The sequence below is a fragment of the Globicephala melas genome, chromosome 5 (genome assembly GCF_963455315.2).
Source record: "Globicephala melas chromosome 5, mGloMel1.2, whole genome shotgun sequence".
Lineage (NCBI taxonomy): Eukaryota > Metazoa > Chordata > Mammalia > Artiodactyla > Delphinidae > Globicephala > Globicephala melas.
The window spans coordinates 3429817-3447923 of record NC_083318.1 but is presented as its reverse complement, the minus strand read 5'-3'; the positions used below and the strand labels follow the sequence as shown (position 1 = coordinate 3447923).

The 18107-nt window shown below is 59.4% G+C and overlaps 1 protein-coding gene across 17 annotated transcripts in view; it reads right to left on the bottom strand.

Annotated features, from left to right (window-relative positions):
- Positions 1-1321: 1321 nt before the first annotated feature.
- Positions 1322-18107, bottom strand: part of ABLIM2 (actin binding LIM protein family member 2) — a 152237-nt gene continuing 135451 nt past the window's right edge. For 4 of the 17 annotated variants that reach the window (XR_009563903.2, XR_009563905.2, XR_009563904.2 and 1 more), the window contains 4 exons: positions 17190-17244; positions 15719-15830; positions 15547-15627; positions 2114-2142 (listed from right to left, as the gene is read on the bottom strand). Coding sequence is in view for 1 of the 17 variants with exons in the window: in XM_060298925.1 (XP_060154908.1) it covers positions 2029-2142; positions 15547-15627; positions 15823-15830; positions 17190-17244 (258 nt within the window). In the remaining 16 variants the exon portion in view is untranslated. Of the gene's footprint in view, positions 2143-15546; positions 15628-15718; positions 15831-17189; positions 17245-18107 lie in introns of all 17 variants that reach the window. The other 13 variants (XR_009563906.2, XR_009563912.2, XR_009563911.2 and 10 more) reach the window with 9 other exon arrangements.

Here is an 18107-nt window from a genome sequence, read left to right as displayed (position 1 = left end):
TTCTCAGAAAGCCCGGCCCCCTGACCTCTGGGGTGTATATGGGGCCTCCTCTGGACCTTCTCCAAAGGGTCAGTCTTGTTGTCATTGTCTGTTTGCCGGTCTGTCTCCCCAGCCTGACTGGGGACAGGCATAAGCATCCCTCCCGTCAGCACCTGGTGCCTAGCTGAGGGGCTCTAGAGCAAGCAGAGGGCCCCACCCTTAGGGCCTGCCCCTGAGAGCGCTGCCCCGGGGCGTTCCCGATGCCAACCCTGGGGACGTCCCGCCCGGCTCTGTGCAGGCTTCCAGGGTGACCACTCTCGGCAGACGCTCTCCCCAGCGACTGTCAGCAGAAGGGGGTCCATGCCTAGAAACGACGCACCTTTAGAAGAAGCGGCTTTTCACTTTCACAAGTTATAATACATCATCCTTTATTTTTCCAGGCTCCCCTAGTCCGACATGACGTTCACTAGTGAGAAACCGGGGGTTTCCAGTGGCCAGGGCTCAGATCGCAGAGTGGAGGGACGCGTACCAGGTGCTGCGAACTCCGCTCCCTGGCCAAGCTGGGCTGGTGAGAAGCCGGGCGCGCAGAGGGACTGGCGTGTTACGGGGCCAAAAGGAAGCTGAGTGACGGTGACTCACGGATGGGAACCTCGAGGACACACAGAAAGATGCAGCTTCACAGAGACGGGGAGGGGGACAGACTCCGGGGACGCTTCTGCAGTGTTTCACGGGCCTCTCGACGCACTGACAAACACTCCGCGTCAGGCGCCACGCTCTAGCCCACACCGAATCACGAGCAGGATGCCTTCCCGCGGGGGACCCACCGGCCTCCTGCCGTGGATGCCCTGCTGACTTTGTGATCCAGGTGCCACCTCCCATCCCGTCTCCCCGAGGGTCTGGCTGTCGGTCTCAGGACCGGGCACGAGCATCCCTCCCTGGGGGTGTCTGTGTTTTATAGGGGAGAAGGGGGGAAGGGGGGACACCCCTGGCCATGTCACCAAGAGGGCATGGAAATCCTTCATTCTGGGGCACTGGCCGTCAGGGGAGGATGTCTTCTCTCCAAGACTTGGAAAATGACAGCGAGAAAAACAGTGGTGGCTGTACTTTACGTGTACTTACACACAGCATTATGGGGGGGCGGGGAGTGGGTCTGCCTTTCGGGGTACCTGTATGACAGGTCAAAAAGCAAAAAAGCACAAAGAAAACAGACAAGGAGTCCTGTGTGTTAGGAACACACCCCAAACCCGAAACCACTCAGATGCGAACAGTGGAGAATCAGGCTGGAGGTGCTCCCCTGCGGTGGGACCATAGAATTAAACTCTTTATATATGGCGTCTTTAAGTAGGCTCTACTTTTTAATAAAATAAAAACTTTTGTGTTACTCTAAAGATATCATTTAGGCATCTAAGGGATGATCTGGAAGAAAAATGCAGTGCACGGCGGGCCCTGGCAGAAGGTGCCTGTCTAGACTGAAGTTCCTCCCTAAACAGCGATTCATCACAAAGGCCGTAAAAACCGAGCCCCATGCTTCTTGCAGCCCTGGGTGGCACTCCCCCTGCCTCGGGGGTGGGGGGCCCGTGTGCCAGGCCGTGCCTCCTGAGGCTGAGCGGGTGAGGGGGGCCACGCCGTGCGCCCACCCACCCATGACCCTGTCATCGACAGACCTCCTCAAATCTCCGGTCCCATCGCCTCTGTCCTACCAGCGTGGGGTGGGCACTGCCCGGAGGCCTGGGGGCTGGGCTGCCCTTGTCTGTTCCCCCATCTCCGGGGCAGTGACCTTGCAGCATCTCCGTGATGGCAAGCAACAGCGGGGAAGGAGTAGTGCAAAGCCAGGCGTCTGGGCCCTAAACTACGGGCGGGAGCACTGCTGGCAGAAACGGGGGTGGGGGGGGGCTGCACCTGCTCTGGGACCTCCTCCCCACCCCAGGCCCCAGCCCGGCCCTTCCAGGCGCCCACCGTCCACCGTGGACATAGAGAAGCCGAAGCCAAGTGCAAGAGGAGGGGTCTGGTGGCTCCCGCAGGCATGCCCGTGGTCAGGGCCTCGGCGCGTCAAAACAGCAGGGCTTTCTTCTTGAGGTCGTTCCTCTTCCAGAGGGCCAGGCGGTCAAACTCTTCCATGCTCATCCCAAACACTTCCTGGAACTCCTCGGGCGACAAGTGTCTCTTCAGATAAAAAGGAAAACCCAGAGGGGAGCAGTCAGCAACTTCGGCCCCTGAGACGGGATCTGCAGCAAGGATGGGGTGGTCCCCTCAGCGCGCCCGGGGCCCTCAGGCTTCCCACCTTCCCTCTGTATCCCCATCGCTCTGCTTTGCAGTGGACAGAACCAAGCCCAGAGGAAAGAGATCCGGTTAGGGCCCCAGGCTGGTGACCAGCTGCAGAAGTGGGGCCAGAGCCCTGCCTCCTGACACCTACAGACACGTGTCCCACTGCAGACGAAGTGTGAAAGCACACGCGGGAGAGGACTTCCTCCTGCCGGGAAATGGCTGAGATTTCAGGAGATTTGCATACGTGGGTACATTCATGATCTCATTTAATTTTCACGGCCGCCGTTTGAGAGCCGGAAGTGAGTGGTTTATTTCGCCCCCATTTCACAGATGAGGACGCTGAGGTATGGAAGGTGAGCAAAGGAGCCTCAGTTCAAATCCTCCCTCTTCCCCTCCTCTGCTGTGTGACCGTGAGTGAGTTTTTTGTCTCTCTGAGCCCGATCCTGGGGGCACAATGGAGAGGCTGAACGGCACGGTGTCAAGGGCACCTGCGCCAGCCAGCCTCTGGAGCCTCAGTCTACTCACCTGTAAATGGGGTCACCCTGGCAACCCGCCCAGAGCTGTGTGGGTGAGTGGGTCAGTGCAGGTCAGCTCTCAGGGCTGAGCCCGGCCACGGGCGGGGCCAGTGTGCGTTGGGCACGCTTGTTATGATCCGAGATGGAGCCACCTCTGTGGAGCTTGCCCTGACTGCCACCCGAACTCTAGACTGTTCCTTGCAGGTCTCTGCTCCCATCAACCCCACATCTGTCTTCCTCAGCAGGCTCTGAGTAACTCCTTGTCCTCCGAGACCCGGCTCAGGTGGGCACGGCACCATCTCCCGGGGGGGCTTCCCAGGGGGAGTGAGGCTGTCCCCCTCCTGCCTGGGAGGGCTGAGGGGAAGACGGAAAGGAGGTGGGGGACAGTCTGCAACAGGAGGGGGGGGTCAGGTTCTGGCCCCAGAGGACCCGGTTCAGATGCCCCTCTGGCCCCCATTTGAGAAGTGCGGATTCCGCGTGGCTGTGTGGAAACCAGTATGGCTGTTCTTCCACGTACTTAGCAGGATCACCGTGCGACCCAGCAGATCCACTCCCAAGCAGGTCCCAGATGACCCAAACCAGGGACTCGCGCGGACACCCGCACACCCACGTTCACAGCGGCATCATTGACAAGGGCCAAGAGCGGAAACAACCCAACTGCCCATCGAAGGACAAACGGATAAACAAAACGAGCTCCATTCAGACTCGGGAACGTGGTTCGTCCATAAAAAGTCGTGAAGCTCTGACGTTCGCTAAGACACGGACACGGCCGTGAGGCTGACCCCATTTATACGAAACATCCAGGATGGGCAGACCCACGGGGACCAAAACCAGAGTAGTCACTGCCGGGGTCTTGGGGAAGGAAAGGACCGGAGAATAGCTGGTCAGTGGTACGGGGTTTCCTGCTGGGCTGATCAAAGTGTTCTGGAATTGGATAGAGGTAGTGGAGGTCGTACAACCTTGAGAATGTATTAAACGCCACTCATACACTTTAAAATGGTTAAAATTGTGACTTTTATAATTTAAAAAACCCAATTCTTGCCCCTCAAAGAGTGGTTTCCTTAAATTTAAAACAAAACACCTCATACTCAAGGTTACTGTGATGATCGAGAGAAAACGGTGTGAAGACACATGGCTAACTACGGAAAGCAGAAACATCAGAGTCACTGCCACTTGTGTCCTGCATAAAAATCACCGAATATGTGTGGCACGCGCTGGGTTTTGGAGCCCAGTTGCTGGCAGGATATGGGGGAGGGAACCCAGGGGACCCATTTTTGCTGAGTCACAAAAGGCCCTCCTAACTGAATCTGGGCCTGGGGTCCTCAGAGGGCGCACACACTCTCTCTCTCTCTCTCACACACACACACACACACACACACACAGACATAGACATATATAGACACAGACAGACACGCACGGAGACACACACACAGACATATACAAACACATAGATACACACAGACATACTAGACACACACTCACACAGAGACACACAGACACACATGCACACACAAGACAGACACACACACAGAGACATATACAGACATGCAGACACACACAGACATACACAGACACATAGATACACACAGACATACTAGACACACACTCACACAGAGACACAGACATACACAGATACACACAGACACACGCACACCATCAAGCTAGTCTCTGCCAGGGAAGGGCCGTGAGCTGCCTGCTGCCGTCTCGCACCTGCGACCAGGAAGAAGGTTCGGGCATATGCCAGAAACGAGCCACCTGCGTGGCGCTGACACTGGGGCTTCCTGCCGATCTGGGGAAGCCACAACCCAGCCCACGGGGACTCAGAACTGTCACTTCAGACAGCAGCGCCCACTTCCAGGTACCGCGTCACAACCTTCCCAAGTACTGTGGGTCGACCAAGACGCCCAACGGGAAGGAAAAAAGGAAAATCGCGTCTCCTGTTACTGGCTGGGTGTTGAGCGGGAGCCTGACACGGGCCGGGGTCCTGAGGCCCCGGGGGGCGTGGCTGTGGGTGGTTAATGGGAGCGTGGCGGGGCAGAGGAAGATCAGAGGCCTGAGCGAGATGCTGGTCTCCAGGGCCTGGCCCTGGGGAGGTGGAAGCCAGGGGAAGGGGCCCAGAGGGGACGGCGCACAGGGATCCCAGGGAGGCATGGACCGGGCTGGCAGGGTGATGCCCAGCGCCCCTGCAGCCTGTGATCTCCTGCTTTAGGGCCCCCGGGTGTCTCCGGGGTTGGGTCTCCCAGGCGGTGACACACAGAGGGGAGGAGAGGGGAGAGCGGCGACACAGGTCACCGCGCTCTAAGCTGGGAAGGGGAGAGTGGCGCGGTGAGGGTGACCCTGTGCTCACCGGCCAGGAGCCTCCCGCTAGCAGCAGGGGGACCACGGCAGGGCCTGCGGGGGGTGGCAAGGGGGCCCAAGGAGTCACTTCCCCCGGCACCCCCCGCAGGTCCCATGCAGCCCGTCCTCCAGCCTCCAGACCAAGATGCCCTGAGAACTGAGTCCGAAAAGCTGAACAGGAACCTGGGTTCTACGGGCAAGGGGACACCCGACCTCGGGGACCTGTGAACTGGGGACATGTGGTGGGTGAGCGGGCAGGAGGACAGGCAAAGGAGAGGACCCTCTGGGGCTGGCGCTCCCAACCCTGCTCCCCCCGCCTGGCCCCCACCTGGCCACAGGAGCGCACCCCATTGCCGGGGAGGCAGCCGGAGGCAGGAGGGAGGGAGGGGTGCTGCACGGTGTCCCAGCTGGGTTCCCAAGCCCGCAGGCCTGTCACAATGACCCTGGGTGCTTGACACATCTGAGAGTGCCTGAACCCTCCCCTCTGCCCCCCCAAAACCTCCCAAGGCAGCCTTAGGGGCCCAGGAGCCCACATGTGTCACATGCCTCCCAGAGCAGCTGATGGCAGCTGGGTTTGGGGACTCAGGCTAAGGGCAAGTCCTGGGGGCTGGCAGGGGCCCCCGGGCTCTGGTCCTGTTTCTGTAGGCTGCCTGAGGGCTCTGGAGGGCGGGAGAGGGTCACATGGGGAAGGCCTGGCGCAGGGATCTGTTCAGCCATCCCAGCTCCAGCTGTGTGGTCTCTAGTATCTCACCACACCTGGCTGATCCCACAGCCTCCCAGGGAAGAAGGGGCTAAGGGCCCCCGCTCCTGGCAGCTGGGAACTTGGTAATGTCCGTCAAGGCAGCGTCAGCGCCCCCCATCCAGGGCTCTTCTTGCCCGCCCGAGTGCCTGCCGCAGCAGGAGGAACGTGGCAGAGCACGGCTGACCCCAGAGGCCAGAGCCGGCTTTCTGACCCTGGCCCAACTCCCCTGGCCGCTGGCTCCGGAAGGCTTCCCTGCCCCGCCAGGCACGGCACGGCCGAATTCCCTCCTGAGCCGGCAGGAAGGCAGCCCAGGGCGTGGTGCCTGGGCCGATGGACGTCCCGGGATGGCCTCGCTTCTGGGGTGCACTGGGGAGAGCCCCTGGGGAGGAGGCCATTTTTGCAGCATGGTAGGGGTCCCACACGCTTTGCCAGGGGTCCGCCTATGTGTCACCCTCCAGGGCAGCATCGTGCAAAGACCTCGGGCTCAGGAGCCAGACACACAGGAATCCGGTCCTGGCTCCAGGCCTGTCCAGCTGTGCTGAGCGACACGACCTCAGTTGTGATGTTTGTAAAATCGGAATCATCCTGTCTGTGCCTTAGCCCACTCTCCCTCTGCCTGGAATGCCTCCTCCTCTGCCCACGTAACCCCTACTCACTCCCCAGACCTGGGCTTGGGTGTCAGCTCCTCCAGGAAGTCTCTCCTGACTGCACCCGTCACCCCAGGCTCCCAGACCCGCAAGCCTCCTTTCCGTGGTGTAAATACACGGCCAGTTTCAAGCTTCCAACGTGATGCCACTGAATGCAGAGCTGGAAAGAGATGCCCGGGGGCACAGTCACAGATTATTCCTCCCGCGCACAGATGCAAGAGCGGCTAAGTAACCTTGAGAGCACAGATGGTAGTAGAATGTGGCTGAGAGATTAGGGAGGAGGGAGTGTTGGGTATTTATCACCTTTGCTTTAAATGTAATTTTCATAATCCTAAGTTTACATCATTTGTTTTTCAGTAATGGCTGGTTTAACAACCAGCGTGGGAAGTTCCTGAAAATATAACAACACGAGCGGCTCTAGCAGCCCCTGATCTCTGAGCGAGCCGGATGCACTAGGGGTCCCTCCGTAACGAGCACCCCCGGGCAGGGAGAGGGCCTGTGTGCCCGGGACCCTGCATGGGGCGCTCCTGGGTGGTAGGGTGAGCGGAGAGAAGGGAGGGGAAGGGCTGGTCCTATGCAGGCGCTCTGCTCTCTCCTCATTCAGGTGCCGGGACGCAGAAATAAACCAGACCAGGTGCGCCCACCCCACAGAGATCGCACACCTGCCGGGCAGGTGGGTCAGAGCACAATTAAGTCCATTCGAGGGCCTGGGACCTGGAGGCCTTGAAGCCTTGTGAAGCACTGATGACATGCCACCAGCATCTTACAGCCAGAGGTAGTTTTCTGAGGGACATGATCTGACTTAAGCCTGTAACCTGGCTCCATCGCCAAGGGCTCCCTGAATACAGGAATCAGTAATGGCCACTAACCTCTGCTCGCAGCAAGGGCTCCTCAAGGGACGGCAGCCGGGAACCCAGGGCACACACGGCTCTGTGACAGATGCACACGTGCACTCACACCCAGGGAGGCAACGAGTGTGGGAGCTGGTGGTGCTCAGAGGACATGGACCGGGCCACAGACGGGGACGTCTCCCGTGTCACCCAGCCTGCAAGTGGCACATTAGAACTCGGACCTTCTGGCCGGGGGGCCAGGGCTCTTTCTGAGAAGCTGTCACCTGCCGTTCCTTGAGACCGCCGTGCCGTTCAGACCAGCAGGTCCACGCAGCTGGGGGGCTACCCCTCCCCTTGGCAGACGGGCCCACCGAGGCCTGTGCACCTGGAAGCCGGGCCATGCATGCTGTCCCTCTGGGGCAGAAAGCCCCACTATTTCTGGGTCACGGGCCCCCCGAAACGATGGCGCAGTGGCCCATTTTGGTAGAATCACGCACACTCATACACGCAGCGTCCGGGCCCAGGAGGCCTACTCGGGGATCCCAGTTCGGACCCTGAACCCCGCCATCCTCCTGCACTGATGCAGGGCCACTGGCCAGGCTTGGGAAGGGACTTCATGACAGCTGCTGCCATCGGCACCTGCCCTGGGATTCTAGTTTTCATTTCACGACCTCAGGAAACCCAGGCTCCGAGAGGTCCCATGCCTCGCCCGAGGGCACGCAGCCTGGGCGCCAGGCCAGGTGGCTCAAGGGCCCTCCCTCAGTCCTGACTCCCTGCCCGCTGATGCAGCTTCTGGAAGCGTCTGGGGCTTTGTGGTGGAGGCCCTTGGCCTGTGCTCCCCCTGCTCTGCAGGGTATCCCAGGCTAGCTGCCACCCTGCTGGGATTGGCCTGCAGGGCATTCCCAGTACCCCCTGCCCACCGCACCAAGTTCAGATGTCCCACGCCAGCCCACCGGCCACTGCCAGGCCCCCTGCTCCAATGGGGGCTGATCGGGTGGGCTCAGGCCCCAGACCCGTTCAGCCTGCGAATCCTGGACCGGCAAGGGCCCACGTTTCTTCTGAGGCCTGGGTCCCACGGTGCCTCCCTGCCCCACACACTGTACAAGGAGGCCCTGTCTGCAGAGGGGAGCCCTGCCCTGCTGAGCTGGGTCCATGCTCTGAAGCTTCTGCCGTCTTAGCCGGAGGTCCCTGACGTCATCGCCATAACGACAGCATCACCATAATGACAATGATCCCAGCCATCTGAGGACTGCTCCTCTGGGCCAGGTGAAGGCCGGGAGCTCTCCATCACAGGCTCGTGATGTCTGCATAGTGTATGGGGAAGGACGGGGACGGAGGCTCCGAGATGTGGAGTGACGTGGCTGCCAGGTGGCCCCGAGGCCCTGCCTCACCGTGTCCTTGCCCACCTCTTCCACCACCGTTCTGCTCCACGGTGGGCACCTACGGGTTCTGGAACATGCCATGCTCTCCCTCCACTGCACAGAGCTGCTCCTCCTTCTTCTACAGGTACCAGTTCAAATGCCCCCCTCCTCCAGAGGGCCCTCCCGGATTGCACTAGCCAAGCGAGCAGGCCCCAGGCCATGTGTGTCCCTCAGTACGGAGCCACTGCTGATCTCACCTGGTTCTCAGCTCCAGTAGGGCAGGATGGGCTTGTCTCCCATCCTCACCCAGGGACAATCTGTGCTCTTTGCATCCCTGAATCTACATCTGTGCTCTCACCTCGCCGGCCACGCTGCCTCCCAGCTTCCTCTCTCCTCCTTCAGAGCCCATTCCACTTGCCTGCCCTACTCTGCACTGTGTCTCCCCCCTCCCTCCCCGCCCTCCACCCCGAAGTCCCTGCCACTTGGCCTGGCCTTGGAGGACTGTTCCTGTTTGTTCTCCGAGCCTCTCCTGGGAGGCCCCAGGGTCCTGGAGGCTGCGGCAGACCCATCTCCCAGGCACACCCAGTGGCCGGGAACCCACACTTCACCATCAGTCTGTCAGGTTCTTATCAGACCGGTTGGATGGGTCTAAACAAAGGACGTATTCTTTGACTGCGGGGCCTTATTTTTCAGGCACATTCCTACAACTTGGGCTTTTCCTGCTTGAGCAAACTCAGGTGTGCGTTTAGCCTCAGGGTCTGGCAGAGGTGGCCCCAGAGGAGCCGCTCAGCCTTGCCTCTGCTGAGCACTCAGAAAGGAGGACCCTGGGGACTCGCCGGGACACACCCTCCTTCCAAACCTGTTCAGCCGGCAGCCTTTGCTCTCTGCATGAGTCAGCCTGGCTAGGCCCTGGTGCCCGGCTGCTTGGCCAAACTCTAGTCTAGGGGTGGCTGGGAAGGTATTCTGTCAATGTGGTCATGCCTACAATCAGCCTTTAAGTGAAGATGACCCTCCCTAATGTGGTGGCCTCATCCACTCCACTGGGGCAATCACTGAGGGCTTCCTGGAGAAGGAGATATTCTGCTTCTACCTGTCGGCTCCTGCCCGAGTGTCCATCCAGCCTGCTGCTGGTCTGCCCTGCGGATTCCACACTTGCCAGCCCCACGGGAAGCCAATTCCTTAAATTAAATTTCTTAATACATGTCTATGTCCATATCTGTCTGTCCGTCTGTCTACCTGTATCCTGTTGGTTCTGATTCTCTGGAGGGCCCTGGCTGACACACTTTCCTACCTAAGGAGCCAAATGTGTGCCCTGGGAGGTTGGGGCGAGGAAGGGTGGTTAGAAATTCACTTTTAATTCTGTAATTAATCCAGGAAGATGCACAGCGCGTGGCCCTGTGTGACTACTTAGCTGGAACCCCAGGTCTGTCCCCCGGAAGCCGAGGGCCTGTCCTCCAGCTCCCCTACCCCCACCCCTTCCCACCAAGGCCTCCCTGTAGCTGCTGCACCAACTTGTGAAAACCAAGCACAGGAACGTGTCCAGTGCTTGGAAGAGCCTAGTGATCAAGAGCTTGTAAACAAGCCAAATCTGATAAATTCTCAAACATCCTGTTTTTTCCCCATATCGGGCATCAGGGAGGGACCTCTGTTCTCCTGGCGGCCAAGCCTGTGGCCGATCCTACCTCCATTCACAGCCAGCCACCTTGCTCTTCCACTAAGTTCTTAGCAATCATTGTTCGGCCAGCCCATAGCACCCCATCCCTGTGGAAACCTTTTTCTAATCCATACTGGCCTACTCGGTTCCCAGGTTGGTAAACTGGGGGCAACATGGACAAAATAATTAAACCATGTGTACATCACACCTGCCTGGGGCTCGCTCACGGCAGGTGCTCATGGCTACTTCTGAACAACTGAAGAGATGCTCAAACCACCCAGCAGGACAGGCAACAGCGATGTCATCTGACAAGTAAGGGTCAGGCTCAGAGTGGTTAAGTAACTTGTCTGTGGTCACACAGCTAGACATTATGGAGACTGGGTTCACACCCAGGCCATCCCGACCCTAAGTGCTCTCTCCCTCCACCAGGATGCCACCTTTCGATGGCAAGAGGCTGATGCACGAGCCCAATGGCCAGTCTTTCGGCAAATGTCGGGCAGCCGGGCAGAGGTTTGCAGGAGTGGCCTCAGGTAAGAGGACACTTGAGTCTGCCCGGGGCAGGCAAGGCTCTTCCCCCTCAGAGTGGAAACTCCTGGCACAGCCAAACACAGGAAGGATCTGAGACCCTCCAAGGCATGAGGTCCTTGGGTGCCAGGGGTAGGCGCTGGGACCCAGACCCCCCAGGACAGAAAGTGCTGGATCTCAGGGATGGTGTGAAACTGGCCCCGGACGGGTCTCCCTGGGAAGCCCGAACCTGGCTCTGCGCACTGGGATCACACGATTCATCTGACCGCCTTCCATGTGACAGCGCTTCCAGAGCAGCGGAGGACGGCCACCCTCCTTCCAAACACCTCCATGAGTCACCAACCTTTACTGAGCACGTACTATGGGCTTCCAGGGGCCGACATGGCACCTTCCTCTCTGTCAGGCTGAGCATCCTGTACTCCCTTGTCTGTGCCTCACAGGCCAGAGCGACAAACACCATCAGAACCGGGGTTCGTCCTGCCGCACCGAGTGACCACCACTTACCCAGCACCCCATCCTGACAGCCCGGAGTCACGCCAGGCGTGTCCCTGCCCCTCCCACTTTGACCTCCCAAATCGGGCCTGAATCTACCCGCTTCTCACCTCCGCACTGCCACCACCCTCTCCAAGATGCCATCATTTCTTGCCTGGATAACCCAACCGCCTCCAAAACGGTTTCCCTGCATCCACACAGCCAATTCAGGCTTCACGGTGCAGCCTCGGGCACTGTTTTACTTACGTAATCAGGTCGTCCTGCAACTTAAAAGCCTTGCCTTTCCTAGAAACCAAACTGCTTACGTGGCTCAGGGCCCTATGAGGCCTGGCCCCTCCTGCCCATCACCCACTCAAGCACAGCTAGTTCCTTCTCAAACAGCCTATGCTGCCTCCTGCCCCAGGGCCTTTGCACCTGCTGTGTGCTCTTCCTGGAATTCTCTTCCTACCTGCCATGACTCACCTTAGGTGCAAGCGTGCGCGTGCACGCGCGCGCGCACACACACACACACACACAAGCAGGCACACTTACTGCACCCAATAAACTTTTACCCCCTTTTAAATGCTCACAGGCCCACCCTCCTCTCCTTTAGAGCCCTTACCTTGGTGTGTAACTTCACACACTCATTTGGGTCATCAGTTGATTGACGTCTACCTCCCACCAAGCTGAGTCTACGGGCAGAGCTCATGCTGGTTTCTGCTCATCGTGTGTCCCCTAGGGCCCAGCTCAGTGCCTGGCCCGTGTTCACCAAACCAGTGAGACTCGGCCAAGCACTCTGGCGGTAAAGGATGGATAACAAGCCTTGACCATTCGACGGACAGAGTGGTCCTCCTTCCAGGGACCGACCCTACAGAGGTGTGTGGGAACCACCAGCTGTCTGCCCACGTCCATCTTCTCCCCTTGCTGAGCACACAGCAGACCTGCAGCTTTGCCACGTGACCGAGCCCCAGCCAACGGCCTCCACAGCCTGGCCCCTGGGACCCTCCCCGGTGTGGAACTGAAGCTGAGCAGGACACTGTGCAGTTCCTGGGCATGGAAGCCTTTTTGTGCCCCCCGTTTCTTGTTTGTAGGGAACAGACTCCAGTCACCACGACCTTCCCTGAGTTCCAAAGGGAAGATTCGAACAGCTGCTAATCAGGGAAGGGACGGGATGCAGAAACAAGGGAAGATTGGCCAAGAAACGCTAGTGCAGCCTTGGGGCAGGTCCTGGCTCCACCTCGAGGGATACACAGAGCAATATATTCTGAGCTCTTTATAGAACTAAATCCCCAATAAATGGAAGATGTCAGTATTCTTCATTCTAGAAAAGACCTCCTGAGGCCAGATTAAAGGAGTGCAGGCCCTGCACACACCCCAATCTTATCAGCAACCCCCCCCCCCCACCAACCATTGCTAGAAAACTCATCAAATCCACCCAGGTTGGGACATACAGTTTTCGGCCTCAGAACGGGATGTGGGACCACCACGCAGCCAACTAAAAGGACGGGCAGATCCCCATGAAATGGCACGGAAAAATGTTCACATAACATTTAAGAGAGAAAAAGCAGATGTCAAACTGCATAAACAGTACGAGGCTACTTATCCAAAAGAGAATTCAGTTATCTCTGGGTATTTGTGCAAAAAAAGAGATTTCCGGAAGCATGTCTGCCCCGGAGCTAACAGGAGTCTTGACTCGGTAGGGGAATTCCATGTAATGTTTACGTTCTTTGTGTTTTTCTGGACTTTTACAAGAGTTATGAATTGTTTTTATATTAAAAATAAAGCTCTCTCCCCTGAAATAAAAACAGCGGTGTCCCTTTCTCTCCTGCTGGGAGGTAGCCCCTCGTGAGCCCCTCCTGGCTCACACCCCAGCTCCAAACCCCGAAGGCTGTGGGACGCGCTGTTTGTTATAACGCTTCCAATTTGCCTCCCGGCTTGCCTGAGATCAGGAAGAGAATGATTACAGAGAGACGCACCCTTGGGTGTGTTCTTGGAGATTTGGGTGATTAAACCCATTACCCCCGTCCTCCAAGGTTTTTTTTTAAAAAAGGGAAACATTTACACGTATTAACCACTTGATGTTTTGCACCTTCTCTCTGTACTGTAGGAAAATAAGGGTTGGGGTATGGGAGTTGGTTAAAGCGAACCCCAGACCCAAGAGGGAAGTAGCAAGTCCCAAGGGGCGGGTGGCCCCGAGGCTGCTGCTGCGTCAGGAGCTGAGCGGACCCCCCCTACACCCCACGGTGGGAGCCAGGAGCCCTCAGGGCACCCACGCTTAAGGAACAAACAAGCAGAACAGGGGGACCCCTTCAGGCGGCTCCTGACTCAGTCACCCAGCAGCGACACCCTCCTGCTTTACGGCAGTGGGACAAGACCACACCCTCAACAAGGGCTCACCTTCAGCAGGAGCCAGAGTGTGTCCCCTGCAGAGGCAGCGGGGATCGCCACGGGGGAGGCCCCGGAAGAGGCTGCCTAGGACCTCGTCTTCCAGATCACAGGGAAGGCACCCCTTAAGCTTGACTCGGGGCCTGCTATGTGCATTCCTGCTCTCGGAGCACCTCCACGTGCTCTCCCTGCCCCCCACTCACACCCCAGCTTCCTAGCCGGTCCCGCTGCCCCGCCCCCAGCCCCGGGAATGACCCGCACACCTCCTAACAGGTCAGAACATTCCAGTCGTCCTTCCTCTTCTACGGGGTGAAGTCCAAATGTCCTGCTAAGTGGCCAGCCTCCTGAGAAGAGGCCCTGGGGTCATTCGGCTCTGCGGTCCTTTGCTGGCAAGATGCTGCCCACACCCTGGGGACTCCAAGACTCAGCGGGTGGGCTGCACTGCCTGACCACGGCATCCACGGGCTTGCTGGCTCTGTTGCCTCCCCTCCCCGGCCTCAGCTCCCCACCTCCCTGCAGCTAAGCCCTTGCTGCTGCTGTGAGCCCAGCATCACCCTCCCTGTCTCTAGGCCCCAGGTCTCAGAGCCCCTCTAGGAGCCCCTGCACCCCGAGTCTCTTCCCTGCAGACGCTGAGCCTGGGGGAGGGGAGGTGAACATCTGTCCATCAGTCAGGCCAACACACACAGAGGAAACATTCAAGAGATGGAGGGAGGGAATCTGGGTCTGGAGACATGATTAAGCCCCACCCGAAGGGACCCGTCAGTCGTCAGTCGTAGGAGCTGGCAACTTCCTTTCAGCTTAAACCACTTCGGGCCAAGTTCCTACTATTGCAACAGAGAAGACAAAATGGACACGCCTCCCCCCCCCCCCCGGACTGCTGCAGCCACACCAGCGTCCCCGTCCCCTCCTCGCCACCACTACCCGTACCCTGGGGGAGGGGCTTTATGTGACCTCGCGTGGGTACAGCCACCCACCCAGTGCGTATCAATACCCTCATCCTAAAGGGCGGAGATCAGGGCTCCACCTGAGACGGCGTTTCTTTACAGATGATTGGCTCCCACCTGGCAGCCCTCCTGAGCCCCGGGGCACTGCTGGTGCCCCTCAGCCACATCCACGCCCCTACGGCTCCCTCCCAGAAGCCACCTGAGCCCCCGCCCACAGGAGCCGCAGGGCAGCGGCTGGCGCTGGCCGGACACACACTCTGCTTCAGGTGTTCCCAGCCCCGGGGCACAGGTGGGGCAGGTGGCCCTGGGCCTTCAGGAGCCTCCAGACCCCTCACCCCAGTGAAACCTTCCTGACGTGGCTCGGGAGGTGAAGTCCACTGGGGCCATTGATCTCCTCGTGGGAAGACAGTGAGGATGGAGGAAGTACGCGCTCTGGCCACTTGGGCCCGTGGCTCGCGGTGGGGCCCGGGCAACAGATGTCTGTGCCCTCCACCTGCGGGTCTTGTAAACATACACTTGTTCCCAGAGCTCAGTATTATTCAAGATCGGGGTGAGTGTGGTCAAACGAGAAGCCATGAATTGGGCCGATTTTCTGAACATCAGCGCTCAGGGAAGAGGCGAATGTTACCCAGTTAAGCACAGTGACGAAGGCTTTCCTGCCCCAAACCGCAAGCAGCTGTGCCCCCCTTTGCACAGCCTCCTTTGTTGGGTACATGACCATGTTCTCCGGTCTTTGAAACAACGAGGGACCTGACTCCAAGCCCATCGCCGGGCACGGTGCGGTCGCCACGGGGACCTTGGGGGCGATGCATGTCGACTTTGTGGCTGTCAAGGCAGCTGCAGAGACTCGCTTGGCAGATGTGACCCTCCACCCCTGGGGGCCCCTCTCACCTCCAGTCTCGTCCGGTCCACGTCTTTAGGCAGCTTCACGCGGATTCGGTTTGTGACGATGAGGGCGTCATAAGGATAGATCTGCGGGGAGAAGAAAGTCCGGGTTCACCCGGGAAGTAAGCACGTGCGGGGACAGAAGAGCCGAGCCCGAGGCCAGCGGGGAGGTACATACTTGCGTCTGCATCTGACACACACACTTCACAGGGAAAGCACAAAAGGAACTTTTAACCTGGGCAGGTGCAGGAGGTCAGCGCGGGAGCGGGCGGCCCCTCTTACCTTGTATTCTGTAAGAGAAAGCAGAGACCACAGGGGCCAGGTTAGAACACGCACGAGCTCGGCCCAAAGGTGGAAGCAGCCCGTCTGGGACTCCCACCCTGTGGTGGGCCGGGCCTCGCGGTCTCCATCCCCGCCCGCGGCATCCTCCGAGCTGCAGGGGGACGGGCTCTGGGATCTCCGGCGGGAAGTCAGAGCAGCAGGCATGGTCGGGAGGCTGCAGGCCAGACTGGGAGCCAGACGCGGCACTGTGTTCTCCCTCAGCCGTGCTGCTGTCTCCCTGGTGGTCCGAGCCTGCCTCGGTTTACCCCCGTGGAGACAGGCAGCCTTGCTGGGGTCGAACCCCCCTGCCTCTTACTGTTTTCCCTTCGTGACCCTTTAGCTCCTCCTTTTCAATACAGAGCTCCGCGTGCTAGCTTTTTAAAAAGGTTTTCCTTCCAGACTAAAAGCGGCTTGTTAAAAATTAAAGTCGTACGGATGGGAGGCCTCCGTGAGCACGCAGAACCCACAGGGCAGCATCTCTGGATCTCGGCCACAAGCAAGCCTGTCTCGGGAGGGAGACCCTGGCGAGGGGCTGGGCCCCGGGGGGCCGGTCCTTGAATTTCCCCATGTGCCATGCAGGGTCTCGGACGCCCCGGCTCTGAGCCCGGGGCCCTGGAGGCCACTTAGAGCTCCCTCCACTCCCACATCCAGCGCGAAGCAGCCCAAGAGAGCAGGCTCCGGTCACCCTCGGGTGACAATCATGAATGAGCATCGCAGGGCCCGGCGGCTCAGAGCTGCCAGAGCCCTTGGGCAGGCGCCTGCCACGTGACCGGGTCTCTCTAGTAACACCAACCTCCCTGCAGGCCACCCTGCTGGTGTGAAGCCCTGGGAGCCACACGGAGAGCAGGGCTGGGGCAGCATCTGACCCAACTTCAGACCCGCGGGCTTTTCACTGTGTCTCCGCCTCCTTTGTTGCTATAGAATTTATCAGCAGGTGTGGGCTGGCCTCAGCCCTGGCGTGGGACGGACATTCAAACACAGATCTCTCCCCAGGTGACCCGGAGTGACAAGTAAGTCAGGGTGGGGTTGGCAGTGCTCAAGAGGTGAGCACCTGGGTCAGGCAATGGAGAAGCCTCTGAGTTAGGAGGCGGGGAGCACCGGAGGCAGGGGAGAGGAGCAGGAACATCGCCGGCAACTTTAGGATGGAGGTAAACCAATCCTTGACCGGCAGAGGCAGGGACATGACTGCCCCAGGCTCCCCGACTCCACGATGCTCAGAGCCTTCTGCCAGCGGCCCTGGTCGGGGGTGGTTTCAGAACGAAACTCGTGGAAACCTGTTAGCGACCCCTGCCCCAGCCAGAGACCCACGGGGTCCCCGCTTCCTGTACCTCGCGTGCCCCAGCTGGCATCCAGGTCTGCTCCACAAGGGGCCAGATTGGCATTCTGGAAGAGAAAGAGAGAGGGCGGCAGGGGGCAGGTTGCAGGGCACAGGCTGTCGCCGGGCTCCTGGCGGCCTGGCCGGGGAGGAGGGTCAGCCCACGGTGCCCACTGAGGCCGGGCTCTGGAAGGGCCGTGTGGTCGCCCACACTCGTCGGGGCTGCCGGCTTCCCACGCGGCGGGTTTGCTCACATATCTCCCGCCACCTTCAGGCCTGAGCTGCCCCTGCCTGTCCAGCCAGCTCCTTCCCGTTGTGATGACAGCTCCAGGGCGCCCGGCCCCTCGGCCCGCAGCTGGCCTGAACCCGGAGGGCGGCTCCCTAGGGCTACGGCTCTGCTCCCTCCAGACGCACTGTCCCCAGGGACTCAGGTGGCCGGTGTCTGTAAAGTCCCCAGCACAGACCCCTAGCGTCGTGAGCACCCCGTACAATCACTGTGGCTGTGATGGCTGATGAGGTCCAGGGATGGTATTCGGAGGGGGCATGGACCCGGCCACCTGTCTCAGGTGCCTCCCTCACCTGTCCACGGCACCAGCAGCCAACTCTGCTGTCTGGAATTCTCTTTCCCTCTGCCCACCTGAAAAAGTCATCCTGCAAACCTCGACAGAGGGTTCCTGCCCCACAATGCAGGTGCTGAGGCCCCGCAGGGTCAGTCAGTCCCTCTCCTGTCCGACTGTCTTGGTCCTGCATCCGCTGCCCACGGTGGAGAACAATGTTTTATTTGTGCCCGTATCCCTGGCACCCGGTACAGAGTCTGACACGGGGTCAGGGGTCTTGACCAGCGCTTCTGGAACTGGGTACAGGGGTTAAATTTCCAGGAGAGAGCTCTGCAGTTAAGGGATTATATTCCTCGCCCTTGGGTTGTGTTACA